Source organism: Peromyscus leucopus, chromosome 15 (assembly GCF_004664715.2).
Source record: "Peromyscus leucopus breed LL Stock chromosome 15, UCI_PerLeu_2.1, whole genome shotgun sequence".
Classification (NCBI taxonomy): Eukaryota; Metazoa; Chordata; class Mammalia; order Rodentia; family Cricetidae; genus Peromyscus; species Peromyscus leucopus.
In genome coordinates this window covers 36,173,161-36,191,276 of record NC_051076.1, presented here as the reverse complement: position 1 = coordinate 36,191,276, position 18,116 = coordinate 36,173,161, and the positions used below count along the sequence as shown (strand labels likewise).

Here is an 18,116-nt window from a genome sequence, read left to right as displayed (position 1 = left end):
AGTGTGTGTGTATCTGTACCTTTTTTCTGACAGTGTTTTTCTTTGTAGCTCTGGCTGTCATGGAACTCACTCTGTAAACCATACTGGCCTGGAACTCATAGACCTGCATGTCCCTGCTTCCCAGAGTGCTGGGATCAAAGGCGTGTACCACTACCACCTAGCCTTATCTTTTTAACTCTCAGAATTAATCCAGGCCTTACTAAAGCAGAGCGCTGGGTCCCACTTCATGATAAAAGTTTGCAGTAGACGTAGCAGGACTCATAAATTTGTTCCTAGGATGTTTTACGTTTATTTTTCATATTGCTGCTAAGTAGTGTTAAGAAGTCCCAAGATTTTACCATTCTTAGATAGGAGGCATCAGATGAGCATGAAAGAGCTCTCTGAATCTTAATTTTGTCATACAGTGTTTTTATATGTACTATACACAGAACTGTCAGCACACAGCAGTTACTGACAGACGTTTCCTATAAAGAAATAAGTGTTCTTTTCTAACAGATTTTGACTCACTTTTCTTCTTCATGCTGCTCTTGTTTTGATGCCCATCCTGTGCCGTCCTTTGGCACAATATTCACATTAGGATCATTGCCTTTGTTCTCTGCTTTGAGACTTGGGAGGTTAGCAGGTGGAGGCATCCGCCGGGAAATACCAACTTTTCCAAGACTTTGTAATCCATGTCGAGCTGCAACTAAAAGATCAGTAACATCAATTTTCTTAGAACATCTACTGTAGTATCTATCCATTTTATTCTTCAAATATAGAGGCACAGGAATCAATGGAATCTCTGAATAGTCCTTAATCTTAAAGTTAAGCTCCGTAAACTCAGTTTATACACTCGTAATGTAAATTGAAGGTAAAAAAAAATAAATTAGCCAGTCAACCGATAAGCTATCGTGGGAACCAAGCAAGACCTGTCTCAAAAACCAAGCCACCCAAACCACCCCCATTTCTAAAAATGCAGCACTATATACTATGGGCCTGGCAGGGGTTGTTGTATGTGACAATGCTAGTTTTAAAATGTTTCCAGGCAACTTATTCTATATTCAAAACTTAAAATGTTGAGAAGAAAGCTCAAAGAGGTAGCACACATCTTTAACTCTACAATCTGGGAAGTAGAGGCAGGGAAATCGTTGGAGGCTGGCCTGTTCTAAGCCAGATAGTTACACAGCAACAAGACCTAGTCTCAAAAACCCAATCCCAAACAAACAAAACCCACAAACAAAAGATTATTACAGAATAAACTGTATTCATAATACTGTAAATGTTCCTTCCACTTTTCACTGAAGTTTCATCAGGACTTTTCTTCCCTGTAGCTAAACAGAGTATATATGGCTCTGTGTCTTTCAATATGGCTTCTTTTCTCTAGCCAGAAGGGAGACTAAAGCATGTATAAATGGTTTTGTGATGGGCTGGAGAGATGGCTCAGGGGTTAAGAACAACAGCTGTTCAATTCTAAGCACCCACGTTTGGCAGCTCACAACCATGTGTAACCAGCTCCAGCAGATATATCATTATCTCTGACCTCTGCAGTCACCTGTACTCACATCCACATACCCCGATGAAGACACACACACACCTACATATAACTAAAAAATAGAAACAAATCTCCCAAAGGTTCTATGAAAGTGCAAATTTTCAATGGTAAAATATTTAATTCATATTCCTTAAAAAGTATGTGATACATATAAGGCCAATATAAATGGGCTTGCCCTAACCTCTAATCAAAAGCAGCAGATACAGTGACATCTACATTAACAACTCTTTGAACATAAATGCTACTGGATCTACTCACCTGTAGTCTTCTGAGTTTCCAAGGACTTTCCTTTGTAAGTATTAAACAAACTGAGTGTTGCATACTTTTTCCCATCCTTTGCTTTTGTGCTCTGGCCTGACTTCTCCGACATTTCGGTGGAAACTCATCGAGTCCAAAACCTCCTGCCACACCCCTTAAAAGTACTCTTTGTGATACATGCAAGAAAGAAAAATAAGAGGAAAATTTTAATATTAGCAGACTAAAAAGTTTAATAAATTTACATCTCAGGATCTTTTTAAAAAGATAGGTAGGTATTGAAGGAGATATTTATCTTCAATACATATGCCAATATTTTCATGAGCTCATTAATACAGGCCAATGTTAACTAAAATAAAACTATATTATGCACCTGATGAATATATTATTTACAACTGCTTCTAACTGTTAAATGATATCCCAGAGGATAAGGGCTATAATCCTAAGGTGAATACTTCATCATGATGAACCTAGCAGACTGTCTATTCAATAAAGACATAAGAATTTAAGTTTTGAAATGACTGGCATATCAGACTACTAGATGGAATTCATTATAAAAGAAAAGAGAAATAGGGGCTGGAGAGATGGCTCAGGTTAAGAGCACTGATTGCTCTTCCAGAGGTCCTGAGTTCAATTCCCAGCAACTGGTGCCCTCTTCTGGTCTGCAGTCATACATGCTGTATATATAATAAATAAATAAATAAATAAATCTTTTTTTTTTTTTTAAAAAAAAGGAGATGTAGACAAATTATTTCTCATACAACTTGCTTTCAATTTAAAGAAATAACATTCATGTGTGTCCTAGAGAGGCTGGTTAAGGCAAAAGCAGTGCAGGGGTTGGCTAATAATAGTTCACAACAGAAACTATTAATAGCTTAAAAACTATAGAATAAGAGCTAAGGACAGTACAATTTCTACACACACATTTTAAAAACTCATAAGGTATCAACCACGTGTCATACAAGGTTTTTTTGTTTGCTTGTTCTATAGTTCTGAGAATCTGACCCAGTACCTTATCCAATATCCTATGCAAATGTTCTACTATCAGAACTACCTACAATCCCAGCCCTCCAGATATACATTAAATTAACCATATCTACTTGTCCTTTGATAGTGTGACTCACCTGTCATCAAAAGAACTACATGTACAACTTGAGTGCTGCCTGCCTGTCTTGCTACCTACCTACCTACCTACCTACACAAATATATATGTTCAATTAATTAATCTCAACAGTGTTAATAATAATGAGGATTTTAAAAAGGAGGTATGTATCCAGGCATGGTGGCCCAAACCTTTAATTCTAGCATTGTGAGGAGGAAACAGGTTGATTCATGGCCAGCCTGGTCTACATAGAGTTCCAGGCCATCCACAGTGACACACTGAGACCCTGCATCAAAAGGTGCTGGAGCTGAGTGGGGAGATATGTATGTACTTACACAATCTAACCCACCGGCAAGTTTTCAGTTTCATGATACAGCAAGAATTATGTACAGTGACAAGAAGAACAAATATATTAAGAGTCATTATGAATAGGCACATTTACACTGATTCTCAACTCTTGCTATATATTAGTGTTACCTGGACACTAAAATTATTCTAATACAGGAGTGAGAAGCTAAGTAGCAATGTGCAGTTCTAAAGTTTCTCAAGTGATTCTAATGTGTAAACAGCCTTAACCATTTTATCTTTTCTCTCACCCCAAATTAAGTTCTATTCTTCCTAATGTGGGGTATTCATTTCTCATCTCTGTAAGGAAGTTCACCAAAACTCCTATTACTTCCAATACTAATTGATCATTCAAAATTACATACTACTGAAGAATGCATCCCACTGCCTAATTACATTTTTTCTCTTTTGAGAACATTTTTAACTGTACGTAGAATGTAGGGACATTTAAGGAGGGTGTTTACCAGTATTTTGTCCAGCATAAGAAAATAAGTCGAAAAATGAAATCGGAGGATACAAATACTTTATATTAAACAGAACTCAACATAAGAAACCCAAATATTAAGTCTATGAACAGAATTCACCAAGCAATAAAACCAGTGAGCAAATGTACTAAAATGTTCAATTCAGAAAGTCAGGCATGGATGGAGCATGCTTGTAATCCCTGCATCTCAGAGTAGAAAAAGAGGCTCGCTCAGGTGTTCTAAGCCAGCCTGAGTGGAGTTCCAATGTTGACAGTGTGTACATACATCAACTACCAAGTGAAGCTTCTTCGTTCTAGGTGTTTACTGTAAGACACCACTTGCCTAGAGACCTCCTATGAGATTAGCTATCTTCCATCCCTACCCCATGTCTAAGTGCCGAGGCTCCAGCTGGTGCCACTCCATTAAATTATCTATCAATTCTTCATTCCCTCCCCACCTTAATCAGGTTTCCAAGCCATGCAGGTTGCAGCACTGTTGGGACATTTTGCTAAATGAAGTAAGTCAAAAAGAGAAAGAGCAACACCAGTAATACTAAAGAACTTCATTTATATGTGTAAAACTCAACGAAGCAATACACAGAAACAGAGTGAGTAAGTGCTAGGAGGTAGAGAGAGGGAATGAGATAAGAAGAGCCTTGCAACTGGACAGCATGAGGACTACAATTAAAGTATTGTATACTGCAAACTTAGTAAAGCCATAATCCCAGCATTTGGGAAGCAGAAGGGGTATCAGGAGTTCATGGTCATCCTCAGTTACATAATAATCAAAGAGTGGATTGTTGGGTGCCTGTAACACATGTCCAAGTAACAATGGGAAGTAAGGGACACAGTGATTTACTTAAAACTTTAGTCGTTTGGTGTTTACCAAAGCAGCACAATGTACACTTCAAATACATACAAAAACCAAACTTTAAAAGGGCAAAACAAAAATACTCCTATAAATTATAAAGAAATTCTAAATCCAAAATAAGCAATTGTTTCCTGAAAGCCACAAATTATTGGGTTTACATAAAATAAAGTAAAAGCTTCCATGTTAAAATGGGTTTTTGCATAGTTAACATTCTGTGTAAGATGTCTTTCTAAATAAACCCTTCAATAGTTCTTTCCAAATAAACTGTAGAAAGTATACAGTGAATGTACTTTCTTAATTTAAAAAAAGTAGACAAAGGATCCACCATTCAGTACATTGGAATAAAGAAATTTTTTGTTTTCAGAAGCCACAAGTCACTCTTGACTTTGTTTCATTTTGTTACCTAGTATGCTGGGAGTGGGAGGGAGGTTGTTATAATATGATAATAACAATCAAAGATAAAGGTAAACTATAATCTACTTGCATATAATGCTACAAATATACTTCTTTGTTGTTTTAAGACAGGGTCTCTCTATACAGTCCTGGTTGTTCTGAAACTCCCTATGTAGACCAGGCTAGAACTAAAATCAGAGATCCTACTGCCTCTGCCTAGGATTAAAGGCATGGGCTACCATGCCTGGCTTTATAATATAATTTCTAAAGAAACAGATATGCAGCTAGAACCCAAGCAACTCAAAATGGGTGCCATCAAGATTTAGTTTCATTTTTGAGGATTATAATGGGCCACAGAGGGCTGGGCGGTGGTGGCGCACGCCTTTAATCCCAGCACTTGGGAGGCAGAGGCAGGCGGATCTCTGTGAGTTCGAGGCCAGCCTGGGCTACCAAGTGAGTTCCAGGAAAGGCGCAAAACTACACAGAGAAACCCTGTCTCGAAAAACCAAAAAAAACCAAAAAAAAAAAAAAAAAAAAAAAAAAAAAAAAAAAAAAAAAAAAAAAAAAAAAAAAAAAAAGGGCCACAGAATCATGGCTATTTTGTTAAAACAAAGTAATGACCAACACAAATGCACAGAGGCATGAAATATATATATATATATAAAAAATCAAACAGAAAGTAATTGGGTGCAGTGGCCCACATCTGTATCTCAGCACTGAAGGCTAATGAAGGACCAAGCCAATCAAGATCAGCCTATCAAGTCCCAAAACCAAAGAAACAGATTATCAATTGAGTCTTTAAATAATAAGTAGTCGTTTCTGTACATAGTATTTCCTAAAGAGAAAACTAGAAAAACTATGGTCAAAACCATTACAAATTTAGTGAAAATTCCCATACAAAGACTTACTAAAGCTAAAAATACAATATTCAAAGAACCACTTCAGGGGCTGGAGATATGCTTTAGCACTTGTCTAGCTTGTGTGAAGCCGCACGTAAAGAGCTGAAGTACCACAACCAACCAACCAACCAACCAACCAACCAACCAACCAACCAACCAACCTCCACTGGGGTGGGGATACAGTTCAAGTACCTGGATTTGATTCCCAGCATATAAACAAACTGGAAGGTATGCTCAAAAGCCAAAGCGCAAGCAATGTCATTTACCACAGTAGCAAAGGAAAGTAGAAATATCATGTGTCTCCACTGATGCAGAAAAAGCCTAAATTCATTTATGATAAAAGCTCAGTAAATTAAATGGAAAGGAACAATTACAAGACTGAATTGCTTACCCCTATCTCCTCAAAGATCAGAAACAAAGAAAGGATATCCACTTTCCCCACATCTGTAATAAAATTCTAGCCAGTAGAAGTTAAACAAAAAGAAATCAGATTGAAAAGAATGAAGTAAAATTGTCTTATTTGTTGATCATAGGGCAATATATATAGAAAACCTGGTAAGTGCCAGCCAGGGGAAAACTTAGAAACACTTAGGGAGGTTTAAGACCTGTTAACTGAAAACTACAAAACATTAGGATAGCCTAGATAAATGTATGTATGTATGTATGTATGTATGTATATGTGTGTATATGTGTGTGTATATACATGTGTGTGTGTGTGTATATATATATATATGCATGCTACCAGGTTAATGAGCCAACACCTAATATGCGTGCAAGTGTGTGTGTGTCTGTGGTTTGTGTGTGTGTGTGTGTGTGTATGTGTGTTGTATGTTTGTGCTTGGGTATGAATGAAAGAGGAAAGACAACTTGAAAACAAGAAGACAAGCTATAGTTTGGAGAAAAAAAAATTTCCAAACTAACCTAATAAAGGCCTCTTACTCAGAACATACAGAGTTCTCAGAATTTAATTGGGGAAAACCAGTACTTTTAAAAATAGGTGTTAAGACACAAGTGGCAAATAAGTCTATGGACATATTTAGAATTATTTTTCACTGTAACCACAAAATACTTATCCCACACCTTCAAGAGTACTAAAAATACAAAATAATGCACTCAAGTTTTGATAAGGATATGGAAAAACTAGAATTTTCATACACTGTTGATGTAGTCAAGTAACTTAACCAAATTCCAACCCCTAAAAAGATTTTTGTTTTATTTTTTTAAATCAAGGGCTTCTAGATTCTTTGCTAACAAAATCTTACTATTAAATCTATTAGAGCAAATAAAGGCCAAGAATGGGCCAGTAAGAGATTAGAGATGAGATTAAATCACCAGGCAGTGGTGGCGCATGGCTTTGATCCCAGCATTCTGGGGGCAGAGGCAGGTGGATCTCTCAGAGTTTGAAGCCAGCCTGGTTTACAGAGCAAGTTCCAGGTTAGTCAAGGCTACACACAGAGAAGCCCTGTCTCAAAAAACAAACAAGTATACTGGGGGCTGTCCAGATGGCTCAGTGGTTAAAAGTACTTACTGCTTTTCCAGTACCTAGGTCCAGTTCCCAGGATCTACATCAGGCCTCTGAAGCTAGCTCCAGGGGAGCTGACACTTCTTCTGACTGCATGCACATACATACACTCAGGCACACACACATAAACACAGAATAATATTAAAAATGGCCTATAAGTGATACACACATTTCGTGTCAAAGGATGGGAAGACTGCAAGAGGTGATGGTAGAAAAAGAACTAGTCTAGCAAGACAGGGAAAGTGAGAAATCAGCAGCCCTGACCAAAAAAGAAAAGAAAAGAAAAGAAAATGTATGCAACAGACAATATAGGAGGAAAAAAAAATCTCAGAACATAGTAAAGGGACAACAAAACCTGTTTTGCTTCTGGAACCGGCATGAAAACTGTTTAAGATTATAACCCCATAAATGTAAGAGAATCAATTAAAATTTTAAAAAAAATCTGTGACAAGACATACACACACATGCAAATTCAAAACCAATATTGCAAAACTATTTAACAGAAAATACTCTATCAAAACACAATGAATATAAATCACATACACTCCAAATCAAGTATTTCTATTACTAGACAAAGCAAGAAGTTTAAAAAATGGGTCCAACATAGCTGTGGTTACATACCTCTGTTAGTCCCAGTGCTTGGGACATGGAGGAAGAGGGTCAGGAGTTTGATATTATCCTTTGGCTACACTGTAAGTTATAGGCCCACATGGGCTACATGAAAAGCCTGTCTCAGAACAAAGAGCTATCCAAACAATGAAAGAAGAAAAGGTAGAAATAAACAAATTTGAAAACAAAGCCAGTAAGTTCAAGAGCTAGTTCTTTGGGTTGTGGGAATCAAGCCAGCTCTAGCTTAGTGGTCAAGCATTTACTTATCAAGGCCCCAGGTGCAATCCTCAGCACCAAAACAAACAAACAAACAAACAAAAAACCATACACAGAAAAACAAAATACCCTCCCCAAGAACACAGATGGTCTAATTTTAAAAACTAAGATAAAATTAGTGAGCCAGGATGGTGTTCCACATCTTTAATCCCAGCACTTGGGAGGCAGAAGCAAGAGTTCTGATTTGAGGCCAGTCTGGTCCAGGGTTACACAGAGAAACCCTGTCTCAAAAAACTAAACAAAACCAGATAAAACTAGTGGTAAAATGACACACAAAATCTAAGTCTTAAGAAATAAAAGTTATCTAGAAAAACTACCAATTTTTGGCTCAGAAAAATCAAAAGAGTTGTTGAAAAGCTATCTAGCCTCCCCCACTTCCACCCATTTCTAGCTTGGCCCAGAAAGCCAGTTTCACATGGGAATTCTGGAGTCCTCTCAACAGAAGTCTTAGAACAGTGCTCTAGTAAGTGAAGACTACTGTAATACATAGTCTTCCATGGACCAGAGATACAACAATTGATCATTAATAATTTAGGGCCTCATTTTCTAGTGTTGTGATTTAAATGACTAGAGTGTCACTCCAGATGGCAACAATGCCACAAAGGGCAACAGTATGAGAAAGGTGGACTCACTTCTGATTAGCTGGTCACTGAAGGCTTCTGACTTGGATCCAAAGGAGAGATCCTCTCTCCTCTCACCTTTAAAGTTTAAAGACAACTTTAAAGATGACGAAAAGAAAAGACAAATACCCCGAGGCCCTAAGATGCCTATGGTGTTCAAAACCAGAGAAAAGAAAAGCAGAGGTGAGTGAGAAGGGCCAAATTTTATCTGTGGAACACCCATGAAAAGCCACATGTGATGGGGTGGTGTGCATCTGCAATGCCAGCAGCATTCCTACAGCAACATGAGAGGTTGGAGGAGAATCTCTAGGATGCTCATGAGCCAGCTAGTCTAAACATCTGCTGGCTGTAGAAACAACACAGACCCCTCTTCAACAGAACTGTCCCAAATGTTGTCCTCTGACCTCCCCACCTGCACTGTGACAACTGTGACACATACCCTGATCTCTTTCTCTCTCTCTCATACACACACACAAAGAAACTTTAAAAAGTACCACAAAGACAAAGGCACCATTTGTCTTTTTATAATATACCTTAACATTAAAACATCAAGCCGGGCGGTGGTGGTGCATGCCTTTAATCCCAGCACTCAGGAGGCGGATCTCTGTGAGTTCGAGGCCAGCCTGGGCTAAAGTGAGTTCCAGGACAGGACAGGACGAACAAAACACATTAAAACATCAAGTACAGCTATTAGTTTTCAACACATACCTGATATGTAATGAATAAATATATACTCTGAAAAGTCTTCTTTGTGTAATTGGCTAAATTTATATTTGAGAAATTATACTAACTTGCTCCAGCAGGTTTAAAATAGTTTCACTGGCTGAGGCTTTAGTATCCAAAGATAAATGTATACAACACAAAAGTGTTTGTATTATCCTTTGGGACTAGTGTTAAAGGTACAAGTTAATTTTAATACCGTGCACAGTAGAGTTATATGTGCCTGTGATGAAAGGTAAGTTCCTGACAAGGACGAAACAAATGTCATAGTAAATATGCTTATGTTTGTCTATTACCGTTCCAATTTTTTCCTGTGTAAAGACGCCCTCACAAGTTAAGTCTTTGCCCATCAGCTCCTTTTCTATGTTGTGGGAGCATGTTCTCGGGTTCCTCGTGGCTTCACCCAGCATGTCCACATGAAGGATTATTAGGACCACGGGTCTGAGAGTAGGTGTCTGAGATGGTCTGCACTTGGCTGTGCTGGGGGGGGGGGTCCTCTTTGCTCCACCCCCTTGGCATCTCTATAAATACCCTGGGACAGAGACAGTCAGGGCCCGTTGGAAAAGGTTCCAGGCCCTCTCAAGGCTATCCTTTATTTTCTATCTGTTTATCTCCACAAGATTCTCTGCAATAAATCCTTCTATCTAATATTTCCTGCTGCTCACACTCAAGAAAACTCTGGGGAACTGTGGGGTTGGTGGGTAAACGCCCCACACTATGTTCACTTGTAGCTGTACTGGTCATACTTTATGGAACCTGTAATCAACAACTTATAAGTAAAACAAGAATGTGAGTGGAAAAAAAAATCAAGTGGGTAAAGGGATACAAAATTCTGAAGGCTTCTCTGAGGTGACATGAGCTAAAGACAAATCAATCAGTGCTCTCACTCAGGAAGTACAAATTTATCAAAGATCTTAAAAATAATCTATGCCGGGGGTTAAGAAAATGTTTCAGTAGGTTCCACCCAAACATGAAGACCCTAGCTAGAAACCCCAGCCCCCAGGTAAAATACCAGTCACAGTCATATATACTGTAGCACTAACATCTAGCTGCAGGTGGTGGGGGAAAAGGCAGAAGGAGTTGGGCCTTGCTGGCTGACTAGCTCTCCAGTACGGAGTAGGATACACCTAATGGTCCTCTTCTGGCTTCTTTGCGCGCGCGCGCGCGCGCGCGCACACACACACACACACACACACACACACACACACACACACACCATACACTGTCTCATTACCAGCCAGTTTATGCAGAATTGCTGGGGCCAGGCTGAGTAGAAGTATTCTTTGAAAAACTTCCCCTATGTGTTTCTAAGTACAGCCATAGTTGTAAACCACTGAACCTTAGCCCAGAAGTGTAAGGTCAACTGTAAAATTCATGCCTAAAGGGGAAAGGTAGGAGATAGAAGTTCAAGTAGACAGAAATCAGATTTCATAGAGCTTGCCTGGTGGACAAGAAATGTTACCTTTGTGGATATTCTACTTGCCAAGAGCCAATGGAAGAAAACTAGTTTAAAAAGGGGCTGTATGAATACATGGTTGCATTTGACATTAATTTCTCAACAAACCTGTACAACTTATCTAATTAGTAATCTCCCAAACCTTTCAAACAGAAAGCTCAAGCATTTGTTTTCAGCCTTCGAGCTTCTGATTTCAAAAACACATCAGCATAATTATAGGGATCAAAAGCACTACATTCTCTACCTGTATCATTTCTAACTTTAAAACACCTCTTCAAGGATTAGAAAGATTGTAATACCCAGAGGAGCAGGATCTCTCCCGCAAGCTTCTGTCTTTTTTATACAGGAATGGAAAGCTGCACCCAGGAAGTCACAAAGAGGTCACCTATACAAGACCAAAACAATGGTAACACCAGTTGATGTGCCAACATGGATGAAGGAACACCCACAAGTGAAAAACTACAGGCAATTAACGGCTGCTGAGAGAAGGAGAAATCAGTCTTCTCCAGGGACAAGGCTTGCTCTTACAGGCTATTGGATCCCAAGGAGTCTGACCTAACATATACATGGGAGCAGCCTGAAGGGATCCAGTAGGTTGTATTTATAATTATATGTATATATGTAGCAATAGTTATTAAAGAAAAAGAGGCTATGAATTTGTGAGGGAGTAGGGGAAGTGAGAAGAGTTTGAGAGGAAATTATGTAAATATAGTACTCACACATAAAATTCTTAAAAACAACAAAAAAGCCTCTATACTTGTACAATATTAACAATACATTTCATGGTCATTCATACTAAGGTCCCTAAACATCTTAAGAACTCAATCTGTAAAAACAAAGCCTTTTAAATAACCCTTCCCTGCTTTTACCATTGAAAATAATAATTTTCTCTAAAATCAGAGGTTCTATGACTGAGAAAGCCCAATAAAAATAGGATTTTCCACCAAAATTAGATATAGTGCATATGTATTTTCCAGATTTTGTAAAAATGTAGATTGTTTTCTAACAGATTTTGGCCAAAAATCAATACAAACAAAACCCCCCTAAAATTATATAAAAAATAAATGGTATGCACGTAGTGAATCAGTGTTTTTAAAGCAAGTAGCTTGTTTCCAAAAGATCTAAATAAAACTTGGGAAGCAGTTTAACATAATACAAGTATCAGCCTTTCAAGATGAAAGGATGCTACTGAATAGTGCTAACAATGAATGTTTTTCATGAATGCTCAGCTAAAATGCTGATGTGGAAAAAACAATCTAAGTGGTTTCTACATCTTTGAAAGAGATTAGCTATGATCTCTAAAATCCCTTGGCTTACCAAGTATAAAATTCTAGATTTTAATACTGCAAGCATTAAATAATCTTTAATATTCAATATATGCATAAAAATAACCCCTGTATTTCAATAAACTCCAATCTGCCTAATGTAAATAAACAACAAAAGTATGTTTTCTGGCCATGTGGGTTTCTAAATGTTTATCATATTATCATTATTCCTATGTAACAATTTAGATCCCTTAAATATAGTCCAATGCGCCATTGATTTTCATGTGGCAACATGAAAAACGACCTGTTGGGGGCTGAAGAGATAGTCCTTTCCAGAGGACTCAGGTTTCATTCCCAGTACCCACATGGTGGCTTACAACACCTATCTCTAACTCCAGTTCCAGGGGATCTGACACCTTCACACAGACATTCACGAAGGCAAAACACCAAAGCACATCAAATACATAAATAAATTTTAAAAAAATGACTTGTTGGGGCTGGACAGATGGCTTGGCTCAGCTGTTAAAAGCAGATTCCTCTTACAGAGGATCCAGGTGTGACTCCAGAACTCATAACCATAACCATGCAATTCCCTCCTCTGGCTTCCTTGGGTACTGTACACACATGGTACAGACATACATATAGGCAAAACACTCAAACATACACATAAAACAAATCTAAAATAAAATAAATCTGCAATCTGGGCAGGGCAGTCAGTGGGTACAGCTTAGGTGGCAATGTTTACCTAGGATGCAAGAAGCCCTGGATTGGAACTAAACTGAGTATGGTGGCCCACACCAGGAATGGCAAGGACAGGAGAAGGATCATCTACTGTACAGATATCAACCGTTTCCAAAAGACTCCCCCCCCCCCACGGTTTCCTTTTTTGAGACTAGGATTTCACACTGTAGCCTTGAACTCCTAAGAACTCTTCCTGCCTTTGCCTCAAGAGTGCTGGAATTAGGTGTGACACCATACCTGGCCATAATGAGTTGTATTACTGAATAACGACAACAACAACAATAAATGCACATTAGCTACTGATAATAGCCAAGTATCACACAAAAACATAAAAGCTAACTAGCTTCAGTATAAGCCATTCCTTAAAGTTCATGTGACTGACAGCTTTCATCCTCATTTTTCTCTTCTCCCCATTTCTTCTTTCCCCTGTGGTCATCTCATCTATAGTTCATTGTTTCCAGTATTACCAGTAAAGCCAACTCCTCCAAATTTCCTTCCAACTACAATGTTTGATACAATTTTTAATTGCTGATATACTAAAACATCATGTATGTTTCTAGACAGAGCTTCAAGCTCAAAATGTTTATCCCCTACTCACTCTTACAACTATTTACTCAGTGTCTATCATATACCACAGAAAAACCATGACCAGGAAATACAGTGTCCTCATCCACTAAGCAGAGATAGAGCTTAGAAATCTGAGGTTGCCAAAGGTCTGAAAAGCAAATGGGAAAAAAGGAAGGAAGCTAACTAGTGGGCTTCTTGTGTCTTTCTACTCCTACTTCAAGTGAGGACACAGTGTTTAAGTTGCATTTTGAAAGCAAATACTCCAACCGGGACAAATTTCTGTCCTGGGTATGTTACAACAGAGCTAACAGACAAAAGCAGAATAAATAAGGGCGAAGAAAACAAAGGGGCTGGCCAGCAATAGTCATGAAAACCTCTGTGAGTAACAACACTGAGCATGTCCCAAGACTCAAATTCACTAACTGCCTTTTTGCTCATTTACCAAGACAAGTTCAAGAACTGGTCTCAGAAAATTATTGACCTAAGAGTACGATTTTAATTTTAGGTTTGCAGATACTACAGTGTTTCGACCTAGACACTAAAAAGCAAACACAGGGGCGGCGGCAGCAGAGGTGCACGCCTTTAATCCCAGCACGCGGGAGGCAGAGCCAGGCGGATCTTTGTGAGTTCAAGGCCAGACTGGTCTACATCACAAGAGCCAGGACAGGCTCCAAAGCTACACAGAGGAACCCTGGCTTGAAAAACCAAAAAAAAAAAAAAAAAAAGCAAACACAGAAAATGTGTCAGTGTGTGCAGAGGTGAACCCAGAGGACAAAGGAAATAAGGTAAAATAGTAACAGGATACCTGGATGAGGAAATATGAGAATTTTCTGTACTATTTTTAAATGTTCTAGACTAAGGTATTAATTCATATGATTCTCAAAAAAGTGCCCAAGATAATGACAACTTTCATTAAGGAGATAATTTTTTAAAAATAATTAACATGTTATTTAAAGTTAAAGAGATTCGATATAGTTGATGTTTCCTTCCTCATAATTCAATACAATATAAAATGCCAAAGATAAATCATTACAAGCAGTAAGTGATGCCTCCATTAAATACACTCACCTGTTCAGAAATTTTCAAGTTGCAATAACATAAAAAGTACCGCAGATTATAAGAGGAATTTGTGTAACCAGAAATGACAAAGCCCTAACCCAGAGGTGATACTATTTAGAGACATAGTTTTGAGAAGTTATTAGGCTTAGATGATGGCATTAAGTCATGACTAGATCAACACTTTATATAAGGAGACAACAGAGTTCATTCTCTGACCTGAGAGTACAATAAAAAGGAGTCATGTGCAGAGAAGACAGTCCTCACTAAAACAAACCATGCTAACAACTTTAGCTTGAACTTCTAGTCTCCATAACTTTGAGAAATACATTTCTGTTGTTTAAGCCATCTACTAGGTTATACTAAGTTCAGGGAGGAATGATGTATTAAGTCTAGAACACAGTATTTTATTACTCCAATTTTAAATCGATTGTCCAATTTAAAATGACCAAACATTTACCAGGCCTAAGCCAAGCCATCCTAGGTTCAAGGTATTCAGTATTCATGAAATTTAAACTTTCTAAAAAGTTATTTATTTTCCCCATCTTCTGTGTTTTTAAGACATTACTCTAAGAACCAGGCTTAACAATACTTCTTAAATAGATAATAAAAGATAAGTTGCATATGAGACCTTAGACTCACAAATATAGGATAGGATATTTTCTTTAATTTTGCCATACAGACTAGATATTATAACTACAATTTTTTCTTGATAATTGTTTTGTTATATGTAATTTTACTATGTTAAAGTTAAAACCTTCCTTTAAAAAAAAAAAGGGGTGCTGTGGATACAGCTCTGTATGCTGTGAATGTGTTGCTCTGATTTGGTTGATAAGTAAAATGCTGATTGGTCAGTAGCCAGGCAGGAAGTATAGTATTGGTGGGACAAGCAGGGAAGAGAATTGTGGGAAGTGGAAGGCTGAGTCAGGAGACACTGCCAGCCACCACCATGAGAAGCAAGGTGTACAGATGATACCCGTAAGCCATGAGCCACGTGGCAAGGTACTGATTTATAGAAGTGGGTTAATTTAAGATGTAAGATCTAGCTAGCAAGAAGCCTGCCACGGCCATACAGTTTATAAGTAATATAAGTCTCTGTATTTACTTGGGTCTGAGTGGCTGCAGGAGCTGGGTGGACACAGGAAAACTCCAGCTACAATATTGGAAGCAGGAAAAAAAAAAAAATCACTTTTTTTTTTTGTTTGTTTTTTTGAGACAGGGTTTCTCTGTGTAGCTTTGCACTTTTCCTGGAACACACTCTGTAGCCCAGGTTGGCCTCGAACTCACAGAGATCCGCCTGGCTTTGCCTCCCAAGTGCTGGGATTAAAGGCGTGCACCACTACCGCCTAGTGAAAAATCACTTTTAAGAATGGGATCAGGGCAGTGATCTCTGTGAGTTCAGGCCAGTCTGAACTACCAAGTGAGTTCCAGGAAAGGCACAAAGCTACACAGAGAAACCCTGTCTCGAAAAACCAAAAAAAAAAAAAAAAAAAAAAAAAAATTTAAGGCTGGGGATTTAGCTCAAGGCCCTGGGTTCAATCCTCAGCTCTGGAAAAAACAAAACAAAACAAAAAATTGAAAAACCAGTCTGGAGAGATGGCTCAGAGGTTAAGAGCACTGGCTGTTCTTCTAGAGGTCTTGAGTTCAATTCCCAGCAACCACATGGTGGCTCACAACCATCTGTAATGAGATCTGGTGCCCTCTTCTAGGGTGTGTAAACATAATAAAGAAATCTTAAAAAAAAAAAAAAAAAAAAAAAAAACCGAAAAACCAAAACAAGAATGGGATCATTACTAAGTACAGAACCCACAAACCATTGTGGATAGGAAATACTTCAAGAAACTATAAACAACTTATAAGAAAATCCATAAACAAGTAACATTTACATTGTTTAGGTATAAGTAACCTCGAGGTGACTTATAGTCTATAGACATATATAACTATATGTTGTGGGATAATCTTTGTACACTGTGAACATGTGTCTCTGTCAAGCAAGGCATCTTCTGGTTGGTTTAATAAGGAGCTGCATGGCCAATAGGTAGGCAAGAGAATAGGCAAGATATGGGGGTAGAGAGGGGGGAGAGAGGGAGGGAACTTGAAAGGCAGAGGGAATCAAAAGAACAGCATGAAAGAGAGGTAATGAGCCATGTGACAGAATGTAGATGTTTTAAGAGCTAGCTAGAAACAAGTCTAAGCTAAGGCCAAGCTCTGTGTCATTATTTGGGAGCTGGCGATCCAAAGAAAGACCTGCTATAACCATGTGCATTGATTAGATGTGAACATCATGCTATTTTACTTATTTTGAGACTGAGTCTCAAAAGGTAATTAAGTTGGGCTCAACTTCACACTATGTAAACGACATCCCTGACTACCTGATCATTCTGTTTTCTACTTCCCAAGTGTTATGACTACAGACATGTACCAATCATTTATGTAGGATGACTTGGGCATTTATGGGTTTTGCTTTGAGCAGGGGAGAGAGTTATCTGCACCCAGTGGGTGGTGTGGAATAATCCTTCTGAACACTGTGTAAATTACTTAGTTTCTGTCTCCTTACACCTTATATACTTTTTTCCGCCCAGCTCTTTCACTTCCTTCCTAGTGCTGGGATTAAAGGCATGTAATAACCAAGAATTGTGATTAAAGGTATGTGCCACTACTGCCTAGCCCTAGTTTTCTCCTAGACTGAATCAATCTCATGTAATCCAGGGTGGCTTTGAACTCAGAGATCCAGAAAGTTCTCTGCCTGGAGAGTGATAGGATTAAAGGTGTGTGCCACCACAGCCTGGTCTCTATGTTTAATCTAGTGGCTTGTTCTGTTCTCTGATCTTTAGGCAAATTTTATTAGAGTACAACAAAAATATCACCACATATAATGGTATCTGAACTCAATCTGTTATATGTTTAATACACATAATATGTACTGATCAGATCAGAGCAACTGTCATATCCTCCATCTCAAGTGTTCATTTCTTTGTGTAGGAAGCATCAACTGGTTTTAAATTACATTTGTTTCTATAATAGCAAGGATAAGAGTACCACAATATGTTGAAGGCCTCTAAAATATCAAAACTTATCATTTCATTTTCAGAATGAGACTGGTAGTCAGGTCATATATGGAAACAACATTGCTGTATACCTATAATCCCAGCACTTGGGAGATAGAGGCAGGAACATCAGAAGTTCAAGCCCAGCTTGGATGAGACCACGCCTCAAACAAACAAAACCAAAAATAAAATGGAAATGAAGGAATTATGTTTCTGGGACAGAGAACAAGCTTTACAATTAGAAAAACAATCTAGCTAGCAAATCTTTTGTACTAACAAACGCTGAAAGAGTCAGCTTCTTATGTGGGTCATGACAGAAAATTTGATAACAGTAAAAAGCTTCTGAATTTGTAATTCTACAATGAATCCAAAGTGCTT

The 18,116-nt window shown here is 38.2% G+C and overlaps 1 protein-coding gene across 1 annotated transcript in view; it reads right to left on the bottom strand.

Moving 5' to 3' along the window:
* Prrc2c (proline rich coiled-coil 2C) overlaps window positions 1-18,116 on the bottom strand; it is a 79,994-nt gene that overhangs the window by 52,870 nt on the left and 9,008 nt on the right. Inside the window, exons 2-3 of the mRNA XM_028864436.2 lie at window positions 1,790-1,955; window positions 508-679 (exon numbers count right to left, since the gene is read on the bottom strand). Of these exons, the coding sequence (XP_028720269.1) occupies window positions 508-679; window positions 1,790-1,901 (284 nt within the window). The 5' untranslated portion in view covers window positions 1,902-1,955. The remainder of the gene's footprint in view (window positions 1-507; window positions 680-1,789; window positions 1,956-18,116) is intronic.